At 40.0% G+C, this 25,624-nt stretch overlaps 1 protein-coding gene across 2 annotated transcripts; it reads left to right on the forward strand.

Annotated features, from left to right (window-relative positions):
* The first annotated feature begins 302 nt into the window (after positions 1 to 302).
* Positions 303 to 24,701, forward strand: ttyh2l (tweety homolog 2, like). 2 transcript variants are annotated; one of them, XR_011103618.1, is made up of 14 exons: positions 303 to 759; positions 4,421 to 4,593; positions 7,670 to 7,781; positions 11,706 to 11,926; positions 14,838 to 14,933; positions 16,473 to 16,545; positions 18,843 to 18,912; positions 19,022 to 19,077; positions 20,502 to 20,594; positions 20,677 to 20,769; positions 21,667 to 21,809; positions 21,927 to 22,112; positions 22,201 to 23,340; positions 23,580 to 23,667. XR_011103618.1 is itself a non-coding variant. In XM_068718794.1 (14 exons), exons 1-14 carry the CDS (start codon positions 631 to 633, stop codon positions 23,658 to 23,660), a joined length of 1,605 nt encoding a protein of 534 aa, XP_068574895.1. In that variant the 5' UTR covers positions 303 to 630; the 3' UTR covers positions 23,661 to 24,701. The 2 variants fall into 2 exon arrangements, 1 of the variants encoding a protein (XP_068574895.1); XM_068718794.1 differs by having other exon boundaries at positions 22,201 to 22,279; positions 23,580 to 24,701.
* The last annotated feature ends 923 nt before the right edge of the window (positions 24,702 to 25,624 follow it).

Below are 25,624 nucleotides of genomic sequence, written 5' to 3' on the forward strand. Positions count from 1 at the left end.
TAAATAGTGTACTTAACACCCCTGCTTCTTTGCGCCAAATGCTGCTGCACGTCGAGGCCAGAGTGCAGAGCTTCTTTTTTTTATGGGACTCAATTTTATTGTGTAATCAGTATTTAGATTTTCAATGGGGAGAAGTTGGCACAGGCCATTGACATCCACACGCAGCTCATCTCTTCGGTGTTTGATCATGTTTTCAGTGCTGAGGGTTCACGTATTCTTATTTACTTTTCATAATTTAAAGTATGCCGTGGCCTGGCCCACTTGACTGAGAAGTGTTTGTCACGCCTTCTCTGTAGGAGGAAGGTTCATACCGTCACTCGATCCCGTGTCTTGGATACAAACGCTTGGCCCGCACTGAAGCTGTATATGTTTTAGTAGTTGCGCAACTTACAGATGACACAGAACTATGGGAACTGGAGTGAGAAGTAGTGACAATCTGTCCGGTTCTGAAGGTGTCATGGCAAAAGAAGAACTTACCCAATAATGTTCTGTGGTAATTTTAACCTCTACTAAAGTCGCGTTGATTTTATTTATTTTTTATTTTTCACAAAACCTGGGAATATTTGATTGTCAAGATCTCGAAAGAAAGCGCGCTGTCAGTGGTTCGGTGGACTGACTTTTCAAGCAGGAATGGCCACTGCAAGACTTGATTACGTTGCTCCGTGGTGGACATACTGGCTGCACAATTTCCCCCACTTCAATTTATTTTTCCAGCCGGTCGACAACACTTTCAAGCCGGAGGAGGCGAGCTATCAGCAGGTTGGTAAATGTACTTGCGCGTAAAAGCGCACGTAGTTTCAAAAGAATCGCATCAGAAAAATCAGAGCTCCTGTGGACCACTGCCAGTGGTAAACAACGTATTTAGATTCAGATTCAAACAAAAAGTTGTTTTAGACAAACTGCTGTGTTGTGTGATAAACGCTGTCTTTTTCTCTCTTCTGTCTCTGTGATGCATCAGTGTAGCGCCCTCAAAGTGTTGGTCTCAATGTCAGGAAGTAAGAGCCCATACTGTACTGTAGTTCTCACATGATAACACATGACCTGTATTAACTGGACTGTATACTATTTCGGGTAATAAACAACATGTATCTATATTTCTGCAAGTTTGCACACACTGCGTAGAGGGACACTACTAACCCTCCGTTATAGTCTTTATTACTCTTGAACACTCAGCTTTAACATGTATATTGTATGTTATGTACTTTTTTATACAGTCTTGTTAGTATCTTTAGCTAAATTAAAAAGGTAAAAACCATCGCACCTACTCCATGTAAGAGATGGGTGTGTTCTGCTCTTTCCCCCAATCCTTTCCATGATTTTATTCCAAGAGAAATTGGATTGTATGAGGCCTATTTTTCACAGTGTAAAGATTTTTTTTTTTTCAAATTAAGTATTTCAATTTCCCCAGAGTACATTTATGGCAATTTGAGGCCATGTGAATGTCCCAAACTGTCATGTTTAGTGATGGGGACTGACTGTGGGCTGCAGGACCAGAGTCATTATAGATAAAATGGGCTGTGGGATGGGGAAAAACATATGGGTTTTTCATGCTCAGTTGTTGCCATAGTTTTCCATCTGCAGTCAATCACTTCATTATCGCTGTTATATATTATGCCTTCATGTTTTGGGCTTAATTTTCTTCACTTCTTGTCTGTTTGACTCTTGCCATATAAGATTTGGATTTGTTATTTGTCTACAAAGAGCTTGGATTTATTCTCACACAGTGTACAGTACAAATGAGTCACATGATATCACAACAGCATAGTTTGACAGGCGTAAATTTAATTAAAACTCACTAATGAAGTTTGTATGAGACAAACGATCAACACCGCACTCTTTGATTTATTGTTTATTTGTTGGTTGACAGATATAGCTGTTTCCAAATCTAATTTTGAAAAATGTTTTAGACATATTGGTTTACTGAATGATAACATTGCATACAGATTTCATTTTCAACTTGGAACGACTCATGACAGCACAGTCTGGGTAATATTACAAAATTACAACGGTCCTCCCCAAGAACTATGAATGAGTTTATAAGTGTGTGTGTGTGTGTGTGTGTGTGTGTGTGTGTGTATGTGTGTAAGAAAAAAAAATGACTGTACTACTGTACTGTAAGGGCTCTTCCATGTGGCACTGCTTGTTCCTTTTTGCCCCATTTATTTACGAAGAAGCCGTTACCAAGGATCTCTGAGCTCTGGCTCGTTTCCTTTAATGTGCCTTTCTCTTCATGTATCAAGGTCCATGTGGCTCATTGAATCCCAGCAGTGTCACACTGGCACAGCTGAACACTAGTCAGCGAGGAGTGAAGATAGCCACAGCGGCGTCACAGACACTGTTGGTAGTCCATAAGGCTCACACAGCCCCTCAAGCCTGAGAATAATTCATGTTCGTCATTTGACATGTTCATCTGTTGTCTTTTGAGGAAAGTAGGAAGTGTAGAACAGCTACAGAAACATTTCCTAGTGCTTGTTGTTTGCTGTTTAAATAAATTAGACAGGCATACATACTTAAACCTACTTTATACAAACATCCTTTTGGGAAGATAAAAGATCAATGACCTCCCGGTCAATTACCGCAGACACTGTAGTTGTTTTCTGTTTCTCTTTCCTCCTCCTTCTCATGCATCCTCTCCCTTGTTATGGCATTGCAGCCTGTGGAAATTGAAGTGCCTGCCTGTCTAATTACAAAACAATGGAGTGGAAAATTAGAGAAGAGAGTGGAAGTAGCAGAATGAAGGGCCTGAAACAGAGTTATAGTGACAGAAAATCTAACCAGGGTTGAAACCACTGTAGATTCCACACACTGCGACTCTTGACTCATCAAAGGTGTCCTCAAAAATCGATGATTAGTAAATTATTGGAGTAAGGTTTTGGATGCCAGTTAAAGAAGGTCATCTCAGCTGGGTCCGTGTCTGTATTGACCTATTTCGTTTAAAACACAATCAATCTTACTCAAGTGTATTTTTTCCTGTGCAGTTACATTCATATTCAAGCATGATTGGTATTTTTTTTTTAAGGCCACCATTTATCTTGGTTTGCAAAGTAATGTTCATCCACACCCCAGCAATACAGTATTTATTACTGTATGCTTGTTCACTCATCCTGTGCACTATATAGTACAAAATAAGGCTCAGTATGACAGAGCTTGAAACAGAGTTTGAATAATGAAGGACTATGCAAAGAATATGCAAAAGAATGTCATTTAAATTCAGCCACAGTGTCAATGTCATCTAAATGCAATAATTAGTCACAGACATCGTACTCAAGGAACAGCTCTGCTTAGTCAGCCAGACCCAGACTTTCTGAACTTGCGGGCACTAAAACAAGAGTGCCAAGTATTTGCAAGTAAAACCAATGTCATGCTGTTCTCTTGTCTTTAAACTAACATAGAGCTCCATGTTTTGAATTTGAGTCCACTAAATGTAATGCCCCTCAGTGATGATAAAGACTACGGGAGCCCCAGTTGGGACTTTTTGTTTCCATTATCAATGTTTGTGCAGCAGTGTAGACACTTTTTAAATGGTTGGCTGCTGTAAAGACAAACCTATCAATTGATGTTTCTGCTATATTTAAAAGCATATATATGTATTGGGAAATAAGCTACTGAGAACTATGACTAAATGGTCATATGACTTGTCTGTAAGAAAAAAAAACAGGATTTCCCCTAAATGTCAAGCAAGAAATTTTCCCCCAAATATGATCTGATGCAAATAAACAATGCCATATTTTTGTCTGCCTTGGAGCATGCTGCCAATTCTATATTTCTGTAAACTCTATGTACTGATAACAGCTTTGCAGACAATTCAAAAAAAAAAAGCACTGTGGGGATTTATAATGAAATAGTCTGTGTTTCATGTACATATTTTCTAATACAGCATTCCCAGCTTCTCTATAGAGTGTTTCTCTCCATCCTTCAGGCTTTGACTATTTTGTACACTCAGAAATCACAAGACCGAATGAAAGCCATTGTGTCACATGATTTTCCCCTCCCACAGCCCTGGATCACTTCTGTTTCCCTCTGAGCCACAGTCCAAGTTCTGCTGTGGCAGAAAAGTCAACATTCTCTGTTGGCTTTTTTCGCCCCAAGACCTCAGACGTCTATGTTTCTGTCCCCTTTTGCTGCAGTGAGCAGTGAGCAGTGATGATGATGATGATGATGATGATGATAATTGGATGAGGTAGCTACACGCTAACCTCAACAATATCTTTACGCATGAGTGTTGTCTGATAGTGGTGGGTTGTTTTCACTCAGGCTGTCAACCTTTTTGGGTGGCAGGGTCACGCAGCCTGACATCTCAAGACCAGCTGTCTGCCTCTTTAGAGATATTTGTGGATATAATCTGCTGAAAAGTTCTTAGCCTTGACTTCAACTGATGAAATGTGTTGCCTCTTTTCTCTCTCCACTTTCCTGCCCTCAGTCTCTGATATTTCTAGCATGTGTTGGTGCAGTGGGTCTGGGTCTGAGCCTGCTGGTTGTGGCGGTATGCCTGGTCTGCATGTGTTGCTGCCGCAGAGACATAGATGAAGACACCAAAAGGCCTGATACCTGCTGTCTCACCTGGTCTGCTGTCATCACAGGTCTCATCATATGGTGAGTCTGAAGGGTTAAATGGTCAACCAATGTTTCACACATTTGATGACTCTACATATGAGCTTTAAGCTTTGGATTAAGCCTCTCATCTACTTTGGAAGAACACTGCAACAATGTCATCCAGATATTCAGATAATCTGGGCTAATTTACACAAAGCATGGGGCTGTCAAAGGATATGATGCTCAAATTCAAATGTCAGTCAAATTATTTGACTCAATTTTATTCCATACAATTTTTTTCTCCACTTCCTGCTTGTAACCAAAGGTTCAACCATTTCTTTCTAAAGAATACAAATAAGGGTATTTCTGGCAGGCATCAGCATCATCAGCAGGGCCCCCGATCAGCTGACGGCTGATCAGACTGCTAAATCTCTCAGCTGACTGTTCAGCTGACCATGCCCGCCAAAACTTTGACCGCTGATTACTTAGCTTCGTCCATTTAATTGCTCTACCAAACCGTAATGCTGCAGCTTTTAGAATTGGCCTGGTCTTTTACAATATTGTCATGTGCACTGTTTAAATTTGACAAACTTGTGACATTTATCTAAGTGTTGGGCTTTAACTTTGTTAACTTTCTGTGTAGATACCAAGCTGCTACAGCACACACGGCCTTTTGTGTTGTTAAGTGACTGAGCGTGATGCTGTTTATAGCAAAGAGGCTCTGGTCTCTGCTCAGAGCTCTCATCGCTCTCTGTAGAAACTTGTACCAAGGGACATTAGTATATTCATGTCGACAAATTATATATCTTATAATTTAAGGATGCAGCATCCAATTAGATAATCTAGCTATAAATGAATAAACTGTCTTCACATTACAAGTTAGGTTTTTGTAAGTATTGCCTGCTCCCTCTACGCTTACTTGCTGATACCAGCATTTTGTCTTTGGCTTGAGATTGTGAAGTTGTTCCCTTTGACATGTTTTTAATGTTTAATAGCTATTGACTGACGTTATTGCTGGTAGTGTTGAGCTGTTGCAGCACAATTGAAAATGTGCTTGTTACACAGTTTTGATGGCTTTTTTTTTGCTGGATTGGATCAAAGTAGACTTGTGTACAAACAAGAGATGTGTATAAAAACAGAAATTCTCATATATGATATGGCACTCAACTGCATGAGAGACTTTGTTCTCTCGTTATGCTGGGTCATGGGATTTTTCATTATGAGTTCACGGCTTTTAATTGAGCATGATATACTCAAAAAGAATTACATCTCAGTCGCCTCGCAGAAAATAGAAAAAGGATCTAAGAGCCGCTGCACCTCTATTTCTGACCCGAGGAGAATAAATGGGGGTAAATTAAGGTTAACTATAACAAACAAATCTAATATTCTAAAAATCCTTCCTGCCTGTGTTGGATTCTGTTAACCCCTGATGCAATTTATTATAGCAGCAATATACTGGTCTCCACAGAATCAAGGCATTTATCGGTTATTACCCCTTGTTCTGCTCACAACATGTTTTGAATACTAAGATGCAATTGTCCAGTCATCACACAGTCTGTGAAGTGATCCATCCTTGCAGGAACAAAGGCACTAAATATCCTGGAGTGCACATAAGCTCTAGTGCTATTGCTTATTGTGTTGCTTTCCTTTAGCTGCTGCAGAAAGCCTTTTTTCAAAGCTAGAAAAAATACTAATGCTTCCCCGGAGGCTAAACACATGATCTCTTGTGTCATTACTGTGTCGTTAGTGGGTCTTTCTTGTCGCTGACATGTCACTAGGTTGGCCACAGGGTTGATGAAGAGCTCATTGTTCAGGTTGCTGCAGATCAACTGAATCAAAAAGAAATCTTGAAAAGCTTAAAGCAAGTGGTCTTTAACCAGCTGAATTATGTAATTTTTTAAACCACAAACATTAATTTATGCTTGTAAGGATTACTGTCATTGTATAATTTTTTGCTCCGACTTGATTGTGGAGATAAAGACCTCAGTGGCCCTAATCATAACCTGAGGATACTAGTTTAATAGATGATACACAGGCAGTGGTTTTCATTATGCTTACAAGGTTACAGGGACAGGATGCTAATGGACACACAAAGAAACACACCTATGCACATTAGCACTCATAGTGACATATTACACACATCCTGACAGGATGTATTAAATGCTAAAATGAAACCCCACATTCTTTCTTTGCGTCTCTACCTCACTATTGTGTACTATTTGTGTGGTTTTGCAGCACAGATGGTGTTAAAAAATCCTCAATATGTGAGTCATTGTGAAAGTAAACTAGCACTTAGTTTCCCTTTATTGTGTTTTTCTGTACATGTGGTATCACAGAAACAGCAAACCTGCTCTGACTTCCTGTTATCTGAAGTTTGATTGATGAGCTCCCTCTAGCTATGGAAAATGCCCCTAAATGCAGTTGAAAGTGTTACTAACCTCCGACCTTTGTGTGGAATGACCTCACCGCAATAAAGTATAATGAAATTGCGTCATCGCTCATGTCACTGTGGACTGCTAGCATAGGGGTACACTGACTCAGGGGGTTAGGACATTAATCTTCCCCATAACAGAGGCTCTGAAAATCTCAGGCTGCAGGAAGGTGGCAAATAGGGAGCCTGTGTATTCCACTCTAATACATTCAGCCCTGAATAGGATAACAAGCTACTGCTGACAATAGACGGTTTGATACAGTATGTTTAGCTCAGAATGTACGTGTGAGAGAAAGGGGTCAATCAGATGGAAGTAATAAAATAGATAAATTAAGGAAGTAGCATGGGACAAACTTTGTTCTAAGACTGCACAATAAAGGTTCAAAATTAAGAAGAAGATTATAGAAAAACAATACATAGCCTCGAGCGGGTCGCCCATGGGTGTGAATGGGTGAATATAGTTTAAACGTGCTTTGGGTGGTCGTAGGACTGTTTTGGCGCTGTACAAGTCCATTTACCATGATACATATCTCCCCTAAAGCATCAAGCTCCCCTTTAGGAGTTGTGAATAACATTTATTTGTCTTACTTGTCCTCTAATAACCTCCTGCAGTCTGTTATCAAGAAGTACCATGATAAAACAAATGGGGAATTAATTATGTTTATTTATTTCCTCATTAAATCTGAATCTCTCCTTTTTTCACAGTTCGGCTGTGGGAGTGGGTTTCTATGGTAACAGTGAGACCAACGATGGGGTGTACCAGCTGACCTACTCGCTCTACAATGCCAATCACACATTGGGTGGCATCAACAATCTGGTGAGAGAAGCATGCCAAGCCTACAGTCTTATAAGCATCACAAATATTAGATGATAGATATGTCAGTGTAGTAAATAATAAGGACTGTAATTTTGCTGTGAATGAATTGTCCCATGCTTCGTATACTTTGGCTTTTATTTTCAATTACTAACATTTTTGATTAGCTATGATCATACAAAGCACAATCTTACTTAAAAAAGTGATTTACAGCTGGCAGACACCAGAACCCCTCCTCTACTAATGGGGCGTACATCTGTCTCAAAGCCAGCACCTCACTGTGGGGGGTCTGTATCCGCTTTTTGTCACAGTGAAGAAATTGAGGTGACTGCTGCCTTAGGATTTGTAAATAAAGGATTCTTGCTATACAACTGCTGACCTGCATTCGGGGGAGTTATTTGGGAGGCTTAGAGGGGAGGAGGGATAGGGAAGAGGAAGAGAGCAAGGGAGTCACAGCAAGGCTCTGCGAGAAGCAATGATCTCAATGAGGAAGAAGAGGATTAACTGCATCTGCAGTGAATTAATGGATGTAAAGCCTCTCCTCTTTCCATCTCTCCCAGTCTCACTATCTATACTGTAATTGTGTGTGTGTGTGTGTGTGTGTGTGTGTGTGTGTGTGTGTGTGTGTGTGTGTGTGTGTGTGTGTGTGTGTGTCCATTTCACCATCACACATCAACTTAAAGGCCTCATATGCACACATATTGTTTCAATGTATCGACCCAAACAGCTTTGTGTACACTCTTTACATTGTGTTTGCTTTAGATTTAGATTTAATCCATTTGTAGCTCACACGTTGATTCGTGTCATACGACAATTTGGGTCATGATGGATAAAAGGGATAATTATAAAATATACCCTTAGTTTATTATTGCCCTGCAATAAAAGAATGTTTTTTTTTAGAGAGGTGTTGATTCAACTTTGTGGCATTTTGGAAGCTCTGTCCACTCTCTGTTATTGTTATACATGTGTTATTAGAAACATATCTCAGTATAATTCAATATAATTCAGCAACATCCCAAATGATATCCTCCAAAATGACCATGAAGTTGAATCAACACCTCCCTAAAGCAGTTTCAGTTGTATTGGACTGCATTCAGTTCAGTATAACAAATAACCTGGAAAAGGGGTGTAGTTTGCACTACAACACTTTCTTCGTGCTGTAGGAAGTAAATGGGATTCAGCTCTGAGGATTTTACTTCCTTGCTACCGACTTTCTCTGCAGTTTCTTGGTATTGATTTGATCCTGTAGCATGATGTATACCAATGGCAGCAAGAGGAACATATATGTTCCCCTGGGAAACAAAGGCTTTCTCACTTGCAGGATCATAGCTGGATGTAATGTACTCCACTTACAGAGCTGATGAGCTGGCCGGCTGTCCATCCAATAAAGCCAAAGCTGCTTTAGTCTGTGTTTAGTCTTGTGATTGAGAATGTCATTTCTCCACTGATCTTTATTGGTTTACCAAATCCTTTCTTGGCCTTCATTTGTGTTTCAATTAAGTTCATTCAAAATTTCAAACATTTCACAACACACACACACACACACACACACACACACACACACACACACACACACACACACACACACACACACACACACACACATATACTGTATATGAGGCTCCTGGGAGTTTTGTGATTTACTCTAGGAGCTGTTTGGCACTCCTGATGGCTTGTTAAGGCTCTTCCCATCATGCATTATGCACTCTCGCATACAGCGAGGGCCATAATGTCATAGAGGGAAAGATTTGATCAGGAGGATCATTCTGTGTCCCGCTATTGAAGGGGGCTTTTGATTGTTCCCAGGCATCCTTTGTTAGAGCTTTATTTCCAGTGTTCTGCTTGCAATATTAAGAGCTTGTCAGCGCCGTCCGGAACAGATGAGAAAACATGGCAATCACACTATATCTGCGCTTCCAATTTGCAACCGGTTACACTTTTATATATAGCTCTCTTTGAAAGTGAATGCTGTCTTGTGATTCTTGGAACAAAATGATTACTACTTTCTGCACAGTTGCCATGAATGTCTCTCTTCAGTGTCCTGTTTCTCAATGTAGCTTGACTTTAAACCATTGTGATTATGTATGTATATACATATATATGTGTAGTTTTATTGTTACAATTAATGCAGTAAATTTCAGATACATGAAATCACTTAAGGCAAAGCAATTCAGTTGCATGTGAATTGGCACTCAGAGTGCTGCTGCTGTGAGCCTCAAATCAGTGAGTTTCATTTAACAGGCGTGTCCAATATGGAGAAGCCTCCTTGTGACCCTCTTTCTGTAAAAGTGAGCTTTAATCCATTTTAAGAGAAGATGGGACGGTCCAGATTAGGGAAATGTGGATCACCCAGAGCAGCTAGCTGATGGATCCCATTTCTTGCACTCAGGCATACAGGCTTGCAGATAAGATTCTGGGCATTGTGGCAGGAGCTGTGAGAGATGATGAACATAGAGGTGGGGAGTGAGAGCAGTTTATTGGCAATCACATATCCCCCATGGGAGTTCGGGAGTGGAGGATGGGCCTGTATCTTTGCCTCATCTCCACATGGACACTCTTTCTTGCTAACAAATCATTATCCCTCCAGACTCCCTAGAATTTAATCAAGAGTGTTTGAAATGTTACACTGTCAGGGAGACTGACTGAAATTCGTTTTTATCTTCTTCCTGGTAAGTTTTCGTAGCGTGGGAATGAACAGCCTTACTCAGAGTGTGAAGAAGTCATGGGTGTAATGGAGAAAAGATGATAGATAAAGAAAGAGGGACGGCTGCAAACCGCCTCAGATTAGAATATAGAAAGCAACATCTGCTCAGAATTAGTGGAGCCTCCTACTCATTGTAATGTTAAATATACTGTTTCTAAGTAATTGTAGTGTGTGTGTGTTGTGTGTGTGTGTCCTTCTTAAACCACGGTCCTCTTGCTAAATTCGTGTGGGTTTAAGAGGTCCCTTTACAGTATACTTACTGTTCCCAGAACTGTTCTTTCTGGTGGAGAATATAAGTGAAAATATCAACACCATTTTCATATCTCTCTGTTAAATACAAGGCTACACGCCAACATCCAATTAGCTTAGCTTAACACAAAGACTGGAAACAGGGGAAACAAGTAGCAGTCTGAAGCTAACAAAGTGTTCCTCCAGAAAGCGAGTAAGCATATTTCCCAAAATGTTGAAAAAAAAAGAGAGAAAATGTATTGTCGTTCTGCAAACTACATATACTCATGTTTTCACAAATATTAAACCCAAAGCTATAAAATGAGATTCCATTGCTTAGTGTTAGTCCATGTGTTGAAAGACCAATAAATTTAAGTGACAGCAAATTTCACGCACATATTTTCAATCTTGATGGCATCCTTTTTGTTCACATTTGCGGAGTCTATTGTACCTTTAAAGCACTTTCTTAGAATCTCTTTATACAGTAAGTGGGTCAAGCTCTTGTGCATGAAATGTGGCGGAGAAACAATTTCCACCTGTCAGCATCGGGCTCAAATTGACCTGTTTCGAACTCCATTGATGCTGTAAAAGTGCAGGCATTTACTGCGTCACATTGTTTTTGTTCAAACAGAAAAGTAAAATGTATTTACTCTACTCCACCATGCCTCCTCCCACTCCATTCTGACTATCAAAGACCCCTGTGATAAGAAGTCTCCCTGGTATTGTTATCAGTATTCCACTCTAACATTGTTTACCTGAATAAAACACACGGTTGAGAAGAAAAGTTAATCTTTCCCCTAAGGGAGTGCTCCTTTGGTTCTTTCCCCTTTCTCTATATTTTCACTCTTCTTTTTATGAATGTCTTTTTATGAATTTATTTATGTTCCCATTTCCCTTAGACCCTGTTCTCCGCTTCACCTCCTCCCCTTTCTCTTATTCTGTTACTACTATTTTCTTTCATTTCTTCTATTCTCTGATTTTGTTTTATTTTCTAGGTTGCAGGATCTCTGGGTAATGTTCAAACTGGACTCAAAACGCACCTGGAACGCCTGGATGAAATCTTTAGCACAAGGACCGACTACCTCCAAGCTCTTCGCTTCATGCAGCTGATGGTCAACAACGTCATCCGTGAGATGACTACTCTGCCCGATATAAACAAAGCCAATGTTGACTTGGCAGCTATCGCTGACCAAACAGCCTTCATTGAGTATTACAGGTAGGTGGAGCCTGGGGAGATTGACGCTATTTGATTTTGTCTGTTATTGGTTGAAGTAAACATTCCCTTAGAATGGGACTATACAGTATGTGATCCAAACGAGTGACAGAGCAGATGGGATTTTATTGATCTTCCCTCTGGAACACAGACCGGAAAAGCTATTTTCTCTTGATTGCTAAATAAATGAAAGCTGAAATTGAGCTTATTGCCCAGTGTGCAGTTTGAGATCTAATGCTTATGTTCCAACAGAATGTTATGCATGGCAGAGTGGCTATTAGACCATAAATGATCTCCTTACCCGCAGACCACTGCTCACATTGATTGCAATTATTATTTTCTCTTTGAGAACTTTCTTTTCAAAAAAGGAACTGTGACGAATTAATGAGAGGCCAAGACTGAAATTCAATAAACAGAGAGAAAAGAAATAAACTCAATCAACAACAGAGTAGTCCAAATAAATATAATATCCAGCATTAATTTAGGAGAGGGATGGTAATTTATGTGACACCAAAGGCTGCTGCTCCAAACTGTGAGTGTAATTTTATAGCTTCGGTGGCTTGTTTTATTCCTCAGCACATAAAACTTAATAGTGCTGTTATGCTGTGAAGTTTCACATTTGCAACCTGTTCATTACAGTACTGTAGGAGTATTTTGGACTAAATTGGAATGAGTGACTCACGGGAGACAGCTTTAGGGTAGTGTGGTACCTTCTGCAATAGCATTTGTTTGATTTACATTATAGATGCAAAGTTAGTCAGGGAACAGAGCTCATCTGGATGTATGTGAGCAAGTTCTGTAGCGACCCGAAGTTTATTTCATCTAATCAAATTCATCCCATAACTCCTGTCCGTCCCAGTAGGTTGCAGATTTAGTAGAAGTAAATTGCAGTGTAAAGCAGTCATTCTGAAACAAACTAAACACTGAAGTGCTATTGCTTCTTCAGCCTCGTTTCACCTTAATTTGACTGATAAAACGCATGTTAACTCATATTTGTCACCACTTTTCATTGCTTACGTGAAATCTGCATTCTCCAGTACACACTGATGAATTTAAGTCTATGTCCTCAAAAGAGTAAAAAAAGATATGCATGGCTCTTACTTATGTAAGTGTGTGGAGCAAGAGGATTAACAGCACAGTGCATTGCTTTGTTTACTTGTTACGAGGCTCATCTCCCTGTGTCTATGGACAGTTGTGTTAGTCACCTAGCCCCTGGTTATGCACCAGATGGGCAGTCTCAGACAACCTCCACTGCAGCAACATCTTTTTTTTGTGTTTTTGCTTAATATTAATGCATATGTCCAAGATTTTTACGACCTAAATTCTATCTTTTGTTATGTCTGACATATGTTAAAATGGAGAGTTCTTGTTTTCGATTACATACGGAATGTGAGGGAGTTCTACACATATTGTCATTTTAAAAGTGCAAAGAAAGAATGGGTGTTCAAAAGGACTTGTCTATCACCATCCAAACGATGTAAGAAAGCAGATGATTCATGGTTGATGACCTCAAGAGTCCGTCTTGCTGGTTGCCATGTAAACCTGTGTGTAGCAGAAAGTATGTGTGTGTGTGTGTGTGTGTGTGTGTGTGTGTGTGTGTGTGTGTGTGTGTGTGTGTGTGTGTGTGTACAACAATACAGCAAACACGTCTGCATAGCTCTGATGTCAAGGTCTTAATCAGGCCTTCTACTTGTTGCTAAAATAAACTATAATGCCCAACTTTAATCATGAAATAACTTTATCTGTTTAATCTATTTGTTTGATCAACAAAATTGACAAATGTATGATTTCTTTTTTTTAATATAGAACTAACATAAGTTACCATATTTTTTTCTTTGCTTCTCATTAATGCAGCTTTGGTTATAGCAAATGTCTCTGACTTTTGGCATGACACAGCACAAGTATGCACAGTTGTGTCACTGGTATAGTGTTCTCTCACTGACATAATTCCATTATTAATTTCATGCATACATATTCCCACATGGTGTGGTGTTCTATCCTGTCATGACACCAGATCTTCTTTTGGACTACAGTTGCTACTTTGTGCATTCTGACACCAATCTCCTGGGCTTTGATTGAATTCCATGTAGCCATTGAGCAATGAACAGCCTGTGGCAGGGCTTTATTGATGAACTGAAAATGTTATGGTCAACCCAGTGTTAGTCGAACAAGGGAAGAAATGACACCGTTCTGTTTTCCAATATTATATCCTCCCTTCCCTATTCTGTTTCTGTATTCATCCCTGTCCCTGTGCTCAGACAAACGATCCGCAGTTCTGTTTGTGCAGATAAAGTAACGTGCAGCCTCTTTTAGTGTTTATCTCCAACCGTATTCCCTCCTCTGTGAGCAGTCTGTTTTCAAAGTCTATTAGTGTACATCCAGACTTCCTCACATAGCATGAGAGAATCATATTCTCTGGTGACCTTGGTGTACAGATTTACTACAATACTTCTCAGCCGGAATCTTCAGAATTCACCATCCTGAACATCAGTGTCTGTAATCCTTTGTCATTGCTAAAAGATTTATAACGCTACCGGGGCTCGTGGAGTTAAGAATGAGTCATGAGCATTCCCACGTGTTTGGTTGGTCAGAACACACTCTCACACACACACACACACACACACACACACATACTTCAGGTCCAGGCTGCCTGTGAAGGACATTTTCAGAGCTTGAAAAATTGATGCCTATGGATTTGTGGTGTTGAATTATTAAGCCAACAGGCTGGAAATTACCTGAAACAGATGGGCTCTAACTAGGAGACAAGAATGCTGATGTACAGCACACAGATATCACACTTTCGGTCCTGAACATATGTTGGGCCAGCACTTCCCGAGGCTTGTCCATAAAGTATGCAGTCTGCAAGTGAAAGCGATCAATCAGAGTTGTTATACTGATGCCTCCTGTCTTGTAGATGGCTGACCTATCTGCTGCTGCTGATCCTGGATCTGGTCATTTGCTTGGCCATGTGCTTGGGGATGGCCAAGCAGTCTCGATGGCTGCTCATCATGTAGGTACCCCGAGTGTGTATGTGGACGTATTTGCTTTTTATCTTGTTTCTGAGGCCTTTTTTTTTGCTTTTTCTTGCGGTCCATCAATGTTCTCTTTGGCCTCTGCCTGCATCACAGACTGCAGGCAGACAGGGCACCAGTCAGCCTCACTGGCTCCATATTGGTCACGCCATTAACGGCACCAGCGATAGCATTACATCTTCAAATAGCACTGATAATAGCACTGCCCTTATCTTTCTCTTCAGTGACTTGCATTTTATTTCCACATACAATTAAAGGCAACTCTATGGTATTTTACGCTCAATCGAACCGACTGATCAGTTTGCTGAATGAAATTTAATGTTTTGTATCAAAATTGATCAAAACCACAGTTGTTTCTCCTCTAAACAATAGAAAATAAGAAATGGAAAGGAATGTTTTACTCAACAACGTTTTGTTGAGTAAATTGCAACCATTTATTTCAACCAACATCGATGTCTGACAAGCATATCCACAGCCAGACTTCCCATCCCATTTGCCCAATTTAGTGCAGCCTACGTGTCGGTGTTAGCAGAGGATGCCCAGGATCCCTCCTCATATCTCTCTCTGATGGGTCTTACTAATGCATATTGATCGCACAAGCAGGATGAGTCCGCTCCCTCAACTAATTATTAAGTGCTCTCAGGCTATTTTATGGGTGCTTTCAAAAAGGTCCGAGAAGTGAGTTGAGAACAGAAGCCCTCTGTAACCTTTTTACATCCATCAGGGGGCCATTCCTTCTCTTTTTACTGGTTTATCTCCTTATAATTTACATCACTTTCTCTTGTTTCTGCCAGTGATCACAAAGAAATTGGGGTTAATAGTGGGGATTTTTTTTATTTCGTTTTTTTTCTTCTCATAAAACCGCCTCCACAATGTGAAGACCCTGTTGAACTCATCACTCTTCCAGACAAAAGAGGGCAGATAACACAAGAGGTCGACAAAATCAAAGATTGTGGCAGCTTTTGATTGACAGCAACATCGCAGAGTGATTGACAGCCATGATTGACAGAAAGAGCAGCCAATTAAGATGCTGCCAGTGGACTCCAACAGAGCAGAAATGACAAAAGGGATCGAAAGTCCCCAGACTTTCGATCCCTTTAGTAGTATTATATTTAGTTGTGCCGTCGTGAGACCTCTATTAAGCAAGTGCTCCAATCAAACATATCTGAATAGAATAGATCTTTTCTCGAAGTCTTGAGCAAACAAGTAAATTCTGCATGGAGTCGTGAGATAATTTATCTTTATATCACCCCCATAATAAATAGATTTTCAGCCATATCGTCTAATCTACGGTGCACCAGTGCAAAGTACGAGTTGGACCTCTGTCTTCAGGCAGAAGGAGAACAATTCCCAAGCAAACGCTGAAAAGGATAAATCAAATGAACTAGGTGAAAAAGAGCTGAAGATCATTGTTACAAAGACAAGCTGATTCATCTGCTCCTCCCCATGTGTCTTTGTCTTTGTCTGTATCTCCCTGTCACCTCAATCTTTCTCTCCCTTTTGCTGTTTTCCTCCAGGATCATGGCTTTTGTAGTGCTGTCTATGATCCTAAGCTGGGCCTCACTGGGAGCGGGCACTGCTACAGCTGTGGTGAGAAGACGCTGTCTTTCTTTAAAATCCTAACTTACTTGCTTCTCATTTATTTATTCATGTAGGGTTACATTTTATATTCTGCTCTTGCAAACCAGTTTGTTATTTTTCAACCCACAGTGGTTGGTGGAATGTGGTGGTTCTTGTATTAAGCTTGCCATCACTTTCCCAGTGGTTTTACTGTCAATAAGCATGTGTTCTTGGACATCTTCCCTGGTTAAAGAGTATCTGTATGTGTTTGTTCAGTCTACAGCAGGCACTTTTCTATGGTCAGTCATGCAGTAAAGCTGATTACAAGTCCCTAGCGTTTTAGGTTTATCAACCTTTAGCCCTATCGTTGTAAACAAAGCTGTTTCTAGAATTAATTACTAGCCCTGTTTTCTTCAAAATCTCTTCTTTTGTTGTGCCCAGCTTTATTTGTCTGTCAGTCCTCCTTATGTATGACAGATTGCGCTCTCTTCCTGTCGGTACGCCATGTGTTCAGTACATCTGGGCTTAGTGTGTTTAATGAGCTCATATTAGGGGCACTGTCTGGGGTAACAAAGAGTAACCCCTTACTTCCAGCATTCCTCTATTCCCGCTGTCTCTTCTCCTCGATCTCCTTGCCTTCTGTAGACTATTCTGTCTGTGGATTATCCCCAAGGAATTTACATCTGGACAGCCGTTTAAGTGAGGCAAGGGGAAGCGAGAATGAAGCAGAAGAGGGGTTGATAGCTGGTTTTAACCTGGAATTAACTACACAGGCGTGAAAAATAGACATATCTTGTGGTTCTCTGTGAATGCAGAGCTTATCTGCAGGTGTAAAACCCGATTACCAATATCACGGACTGTGCCTGTGGCTTAGTTTAGCCCATTATAGTAGAGCATGAACCTGCATTCAAACCAAAATAGTTGAGCACAGCTTTTCTCCAGCAAGCATCTCTTTGTCACTGTGAGACTGTTATGTCACAGGTAGGGCTGTCCTCCACCAAAGAAATTCTTTGTCCACTATCACTCATACAATTATGTCAACTAATCTATTAGTTGATTTAATTAATAGATCTGTAAAACTGAGTTTCTCCTTAAATAATCAAGCAAAAGCACCACTTTAATTATTGTTTCCAGAAAAGTTCTAATTATCAAAAAACACAGTTTTCAGTCAAATCATTTGAGTATAGGACGGTATGCAAAAAGTAAACTTTTTTTGCACCTGCACATCATTACTCAAAAATTGCATGGTGCAAAAACATGGTGTGTCTTGAAAGAAAGGTAGATGTTGGTGGTGGCCTAGAAAATGCTCATAAATTTATACATATTTGATGAGACGAAGCATAAACAAAATGTCCCCGCTTGTATAATGAGATAGTGATGAAGGGTAACATCCTAACAGTGCCTGACACACGTTGCTGTTCAGTGTTTGCTAAGAACAAATGTCATGTGATCCCAGTCCAGTTTAGAGATGTTGGTAATCTGAAATTGAGGTGAAATAAGTGTAAATCGAAGGTTATTTGGGCCTATTATGTGTTTTGTCTTTATAGATGTATTTCCATGCGTGTTATTTAGTTGCATTTCCTGTTTTTTTTTAACAGGCCATTGCTTTGTAAAGTCCTCTGAGCTGTGCTTTACAACGAGAGGCTGTAGAAGGATACTTTTGATTGGGGCTGACATGAAAAGCAGTGGACTCAAGAATTATATTCAAAATAAATGACATGAAGCTTTGATGTTTCATTCGGCATCACAGCAGATTTCTTGATCCCTTTGAACTTGATCAATTTGAAGAGCGGCCTGTTATTTTCCCCAACTGTCAATTATGCATGTCTTTGAGAAGTTATTAAGTTATTTTTGTTTTGCCCTCTTTTTCTGTTCTAGGGAAGAAGTGCAGAGAGACTGTGTGACCCTTACTTGTTAATGCATGCCCATTAGCAGGTCTCCATGGATGTTTTTAAGAGCATGAACATATTTAGTAGATTTCATCGATGATCATCAAAGCAACTAATGCTCTACATGGTCAATACAGCACGAGGCCAGTCCCTACATACCACACATATTTCTGTGTGCTTGTTTAAAGCATGTGTGTGCGCATTTGTGACGATACCAACATTTCACAGACTCACTCACTGCAAAGTTAAATGGTGATAAAAATATTGTAAAACAAATAGTTTGTGTTGGGTGAGAGATTCACCATAACTGCCCAGTGCAAACTCATTTTCACTCAGTAGCAGCACAATAAATTGGATCTAGTTCATAGCTTGAATAAATATTGCACTTCTTTCTGGCCTATACTTGCAAGATTACAGCATGTTGTTGTTTTCCTACAGGGCACCAGTGACTTTTGTGTGTCTCCAGACAAGTTTTTTGTTAACCAAACCAAGGATTTCCTCAGTGCAGGTGACTCATTTCAACAAGCAGAATTGCACAGACATCACCTCTCTGTCATTGAATCGTAAGACACAATGCTAATCTGTCTCCCTGTCTCCCTATTTCTCTCACCCTCCAGATGTTGCACACTATTATTTGTTCTGCAGCCCAAATCTACCAAACCCGTTCCAACAGGTATTGACAAAATGTCAAAAGTCTCAGCTGTCTGTTTACACATGAATTTTACACAGAGTCACACGCTGGAAAATGTATTTCTATTTTAAAATAGTTTTTTCCTTGTTAGATGCCAAGCTGCTAGATCATCATCGGGCCCTAATCGGATAAGCTCTGAAAAATGAGCCCCCAACACTAATTTAATTACTTAAAGTGATAAACTTTGATCAAAGAATATTCCTTTTTCATATGCCAGTCTCCAAAAATTAGCCGTATCTTTTACCCTGTGCATAATCTCTGCCTTGGGGTACTCTCACAAGCAACATTTCTGAGTTATTTATTCAATTTACTGTATAGCATGCATAAAGGCAACCACTGTTTAGAGGCAACTGGAAAATTCTTAGGAAGGAGGAAAAGGAATTAAGAATCCTGATTCATTTCTATGTTTAAAGACATCAGCCCATCACTTCTTGCATATATGACTTTGGAAAGACAAATTTAGACAACTCAGACATTCTTAGGAGGCTAATTATTGGTCCTTGAATTGCATTAGAAATATGTACAATATATACAGTGTATATATTCAAAGCCAGCAGACTTAAACATAACCTTGTATTATAAGCACAACACTCTTTTCTTCTACTGTATTTTTTAATTAGAAATTATTTACAACTAGATGTCGATTGCAAATGTGCTCTTGAAACTGTAATTGCTGTGAAATAAAGTTTTGTAAGATTAAGGTTATCTCTCTGTGTATGACCAGGTGTACCAGATGAGGTTTTTAAATTCATGAGCAGGACGATGAAGTCAGCCTCCATGATCACTTAATCTATCACTGAACCCAGTGTAAAGTCGTGGAGCACAGAGTGAGAATGTGATACCCACTCACAAATGACGCTCCAGCTTCCCACCACAACAACTTGCACAGCATCATGCAATTTATGATTGTGTGATCATATTACTCCTTATTAATATTGTATAGTTAAGATAGTTAGTTAGGATTTTTTCATGAGCAGTGCTATAAGTGTAAGGCATGCATTGAGGGAATTTGTGAAGGATAAATCCATGACCACTATTTGTTTAAAACCTGCATGCTGTGTTATCATCACAGTATCCATAGGGATTAAAATGATGCCTGTTAAGTGGGGAAAGATAATCTTTTCCTCTGATGGCCTAGTTGATATAAATATTGCTCTTTTGTTTGTGCGTGAGATTGGGTTGGGGGGAATGGGAGGAGGGACAGTGGGCGAGACGGTTGGTGGCTAATCTGGGCCTATCTGTCTGGAAAGAAATGTGTCCTAAGCGCATTAGAAAGCCTCTTTTAACACCAAATTACTTGTTGACATGCTGCATCCAAACAATGCTTTACTTAATATGATCCTCTCTTTGTTTGGTGTGTGGATGTCTGTGCATGTGATGTTGGTGGGCGATTATGTTTTTTGCAGTCTCTGACAATCTGCCAGCGTTCTCTGACCACCATGCAAATCCAGATCCAGGGCTTGCTGCAGTTCTCTGTGCCCATCTTTCCCACTGCTGAGGTAAGTGGCTGGCTGACGGTCTTTTACAGCCCATTGGAAAATGTGTATCATTGTCTCCTGTCTTTTATATCTTTTTATACAGAGAGACCTTTTGGGGATCCAGCGACTGCTGAACTCTACCGAGTTCAGTCTACACCAGCTAACAGCCTTGCTCGACTGCCGCGGGCTACATAAGGTAAGGTCAGATTCCTACCAGGACACTTTTTAATAGGGCTGCTTCCTAGCATAGCTCAAAGCCACTCGGAGGACCAACTTGACTGATGTTTAACCATACCTCTATGTACTTCTCATAGACCGACCTGTTTTTATACACCATTGCAAGTATCGGTACAATCTGCTAAAGTGTCTCTATCCACCAACCCCGGTTTGTCTGACTTTAAAGTTTACGTTTGCAAGTTTCAGATTGTCAAGAGTTTTATCTGTAAAGGGAATAAGACATCTCAGTGTTGAAATGAGTCTTTCTCGCTGCTGTGATCGCAACATCAGATGTTGGCTTTTAGACCCTATGACTATTGTATTCTGCGTGTATTGTATGTGAGTCATTTTTTAACAAAAGCATATAGATAAGGTAAGGTGGAGGGTGGATGTGCTCCGTTGTCACATCTGTATTCACTGCGTCAGTGGGGGGGGGGGGGGACAGCATTTTACTCATGCTGTTCTCAGAGCTGGTTAGTCAAAACATACAGAGAATGCATTTGTTACCTGCATGTCATCAGAGTAATATCAGTGTCGTGCATTTCTGACATATCTTCTGTGACAGGCTACCGTAAGACAGAGAATTCACGCTTAGAATAGAGATCTAATGTTGCCCTTTGAAATAAATGACTAGAATGGAAGTCAATTAAATGTATTGGCATAAACAACATGTTTTTGTAGCCCATCAGTCTGCCCATGTTATATTTGTCTATAAAACTCTTTTAAGTTCATGGATTGATCTCTGTGGGTTTAGAAGAATAGTTATACTAACCTAATACACCTAAGTTCTCTTTGTCACAGTCTGTATTTGTGAAAGGTAATATTTTTACTGGTCACTGACAATAACTGACTGTACTATATGTGTCCATTCTTCTAGGACTACCTGGATGCCCTAATGGGTGTGTGCTATGATGGGGTGGAAGGGCTCCTCTACCTCTCCTTGTTTTCTGTGCTGGCTGCCTGTGCACTCTCTGCCATGCTGTGTGCGATTTTCAGAGTGTGGACACTAATGGGCAGCAGGTCAGAACCAAGCGACCCCCTTATCCCATTACGTACTGCCGACAATGCACAAATTGTTAACGCCTGCACTCTCTCTGTTTCTCTCTCTGTGTGTGTCGGTGTACCACTTTCATCCAGAGACAAAGAGTATGACGACATAGATGAGGAGGACCCATTCAACCCCGAGGCACGGCGGATATCCTACAACCCCAGAAGGTCCAACATCCACAGTTTTTGTAGTTATACCAGCAGCCTCAGTAGCCAGGCCAGCCTTCATCCACCTCCACAATCTGCCTCTAATGTCATGCCACCTCCTGAATACATGTAAGATCAATAGATGATGATAGTATATTAGTATTTGCAGCATTTCATCTCTTACATTTGTCCTTTTTCTTTTCCCTCTCCGCCACAGGAATCAGTCCATGCTGTTTGGAGGGAGTCCTCGATATGAGAACGTGCCGCTGATAGGGAGAGGATCCCCACCTCCCTCGGTGCGTTGGCCCTATGAGGCACTAGTGTCCCTAGTGTGATGACGATGATGGCACTACTGACCTCAGCACTGCTGCAACACTAACAGAAAGCATGCATAAAAACACCATGAACAAAACAATGCATGTACACTGTATAAAACCTCACACTGACGACAGTTAGTGAGGAGAGTTTGCAAGTGATGGAGGACTGCTCTCTGCTGGCCATTTACAGAAGTGCATAAACTTCTAGCCCAGTGCCATCTCTGTATGCAGACACACACTCTCACTACTAACCTCTGAGCATATGCTCATGTTTTTTTCACCACTGCCTTGGATTGCCATACTTATTCTTAAAAAGTAATGGTTTACTAAGACTAATGAAATAACCAGAGGTTTTCGCTGAATAAAGACAGTGCAGGTACCTAGTTTTAATGGTAGAACCCATAGTCTTTAAGCGTGCAGTGTGCCTCCAGAGCTGAAGCTAGATGATAAATAAGGCTCGTAAATCTCATATAGGTGACGTTTTTTTTTTCTGTTAAGCTTTTTTGTTTGGGTGGCTGACTCAGTGCTTGAACTGCATTCACAGCGTACCAAAGACTCAAAAACACCTTTTGAGAGAGAGAATGTGGAATGGACCATTGATTGAAATTTTAGTGTACCTCTGTGAGACACATTTTTAACAGATACTGGCATGTTTTGTTTTGTTTTGTTTGTGTAAAAGAGGATTATTTTTTTTTGTATCAGCTCTGCAGTGTATTTTACTCATGCTGTTATTTAAGCTGTCTCTCAAAATGTTATCTAACTGCTGAATATTGACCAGTGTTTTGTAACTAACCCTTTTATTATTTTCATTTTTTTTTACTCAGTCATTTAAAAACCGTAAGTTGTTATCGTTGTCTAACTTCTTCCCTGATTTGTTTGATTTCATTTTCATTCCACTCCTTGAAACTGTGGGCTTACCTCTGTGGTGATGCTTGCTGTGCAGAATGTTTTAACCTATAACCCCAACACCCTCTTAACGCTCCACACAGTACCTCAGCTGTGTGACCTTCCGGTACTGTTTTATCCACAGAGTGTTTGATGTGAGTGTAACTTATTCTGTGACCCCTGACTCATGCCCTTTGTGTGCTCTTCACCTGCTCTTTAAGTCCCCCACTACATTAAAGTACCACCCCGATTCCACAACCTCTTAATTAAAGAGCAGCTCATAATTAAAAGAATATACTCTCCAAACTTTACACTATTTAAATATCTAATTTGATTTTAAAATGCGGTTGTTTAAATGTGCTAAATTTTCTTTTTTCAATCATTTCCCTTGCAGTACTCGCCCAGTATGAGGACCACCTATCTATCTATGACTGACGCCCAGATCAGACACTTTGGGACTGACTTCCAGGTGTAGCCTGCTACCTACTGAATCCTCTCTAGAGAGACACTGTCTGAGACTCTGGGTTCTTACCGAGGATGCTGTCTTCATAATCCTGTTTACGGGAGCTGCAGCCTGCTGTCCCAATCTGAGACATGAAAGCAGGCCATGTGAGGCTATTACCTCAGAAACACACCAATGCAGTGCTCTGAAAGCCCTGCATGCAGTTTTGAACTGAGAAAGCTTCTAAAACTTAATCTCAAGACTGTTGTTGATGTTAATATGATGTTTGGAAACACTGTTGCTCCAATATAAGCATTTCTATGAGCCAAATCAGGAGCCTCTGAGCTGATTGGATCATAAATGTGTTTTACTTTTTCCTGTAGTCCGGTGGCCTGCATGGATATGATCATCAATACCGATAGTATTTTGATGGGAAATGGGATGGCTGAATATGACTCATAGACCTTCCATCATAGTATTTAGATTTTTATAAAATACCTACTCTTTGACGGTAATTTATTCCTTTATTTTTGGGGCCTTTTTGTAATTTTGAATGGTTCTGTGAAATGAAACACCATTATTTCAACCTGTCTTGAACAATAAGAAAAAATGAAAATCATTCCAAATATTGTGGTTTTGTTGTGAAGCCAAAGATGCAACTTAGTTGATATTTGCCATAAATTTTATTTTATTATGTCTTTCTTGGTAACCGACAGGTTGAAGCATCTCATTGTGCTGTATCTAATGTATGACCTGCTGGTCAGCCACGAGACAAATAGTCATAGCTGAGGGGTTTATTATTATTTTGCTATATTTGCAGACCATATAGCAGTTGCATGTGGGAAAATACCCCAAAACTAATTAAGCACAAGATTATGGGATTTGAATCACGTCCAGGAATGTATCACTGTGCTGTTACACAGCTTGTGAAACATGAACTAAATTTGTAGAAGTGTTAACTTTGTTCACAGATCCATACCCTGAGTACCTTGTGAATGAGACATTGTTTGAAAAACCTGTATGCTATTTTCTGTGTTGGATAATATATCAAAGTAAACTCATATTGACCATGAATGCTGTATTGTATTGTATAGTATTGTGTCTCCACTCCATAAACCATCTTACAAATAACTTTAAAAGAGGTATTAGCAATGACAGCTAGGTCTTGAATAATACACAACATTAAAGAATAACTTGACATCAGGCTAAATAGCATTGTCTCTCTGGTTGAAAGTTCACCACAACATTTCCCTAATTGATTAGTTACATTAAGACAATTACTTATTGTCTTACCAGGTTTTTAAATGTCATGTGTAAATATGCAAATGAGGCATTATCTCATCAAATATGTGTTAATTTGCATAATTCCCAAACACAGTTTGTTAAAGCCAAATCAAAAATTCTTGTTTCGTTTTGTAGACATTAAAGTCAAAGGTTTTTACAGAGGGAAGTTGGGATATCTCTTTCTGTCAACAGCCATTAAACAAAAAAAAAATTCTCGCCATGTTTCTATGATGATGTTATGTACATCAGGCTGTGAATCGTATATGAACAAACTCCACTCTGTAAAAACATCCAGAATATAGATATAACTGCGACTGAGGTGGGGATTTTTGGCTAACTTTTGGTGAATTTAAGACACAAATAGACAACGAGTAGTAAGATAAACAACTAAATGTGTATGTTGGATTGTTTTGCAAAATAGCCCAACATCTCAACATTGATCAGTGCATGAAACAAAAAGTTTTTGCCTGGGGTGCCTCCCCTTCATTAATCTGATCAAAAACAAAACACATGGTTCACTAGGAACTGTACAATTACAACTATACACCTGCATTCTATTCAGATGTGATGTCTGTTGAATAGACACGCTGCTGCATCCTCCTGTCTTCAGCCCAGGTGGGTCATTTTCAGAAACTTTTGCAGTGTCGTGATTGCTGTCCAAGGTGCTGATCCTGGAACCCTCCGGGGAGTCTGGAGCTTTCCAAGGTAACCGA

This window comes from Cebidichthys violaceus, unplaced genomic scaffold (assembly GCF_023349555.1).
Source record: "Cebidichthys violaceus isolate CVI_PGR_0920_01 unplaced genomic scaffold, fCebVio1.0.p SCAF_23, whole genome shotgun sequence".
Lineage (NCBI taxonomy): Eukaryota > Metazoa > Chordata > Actinopteri > Perciformes > Stichaeidae > Cebidichthys > Cebidichthys violaceus.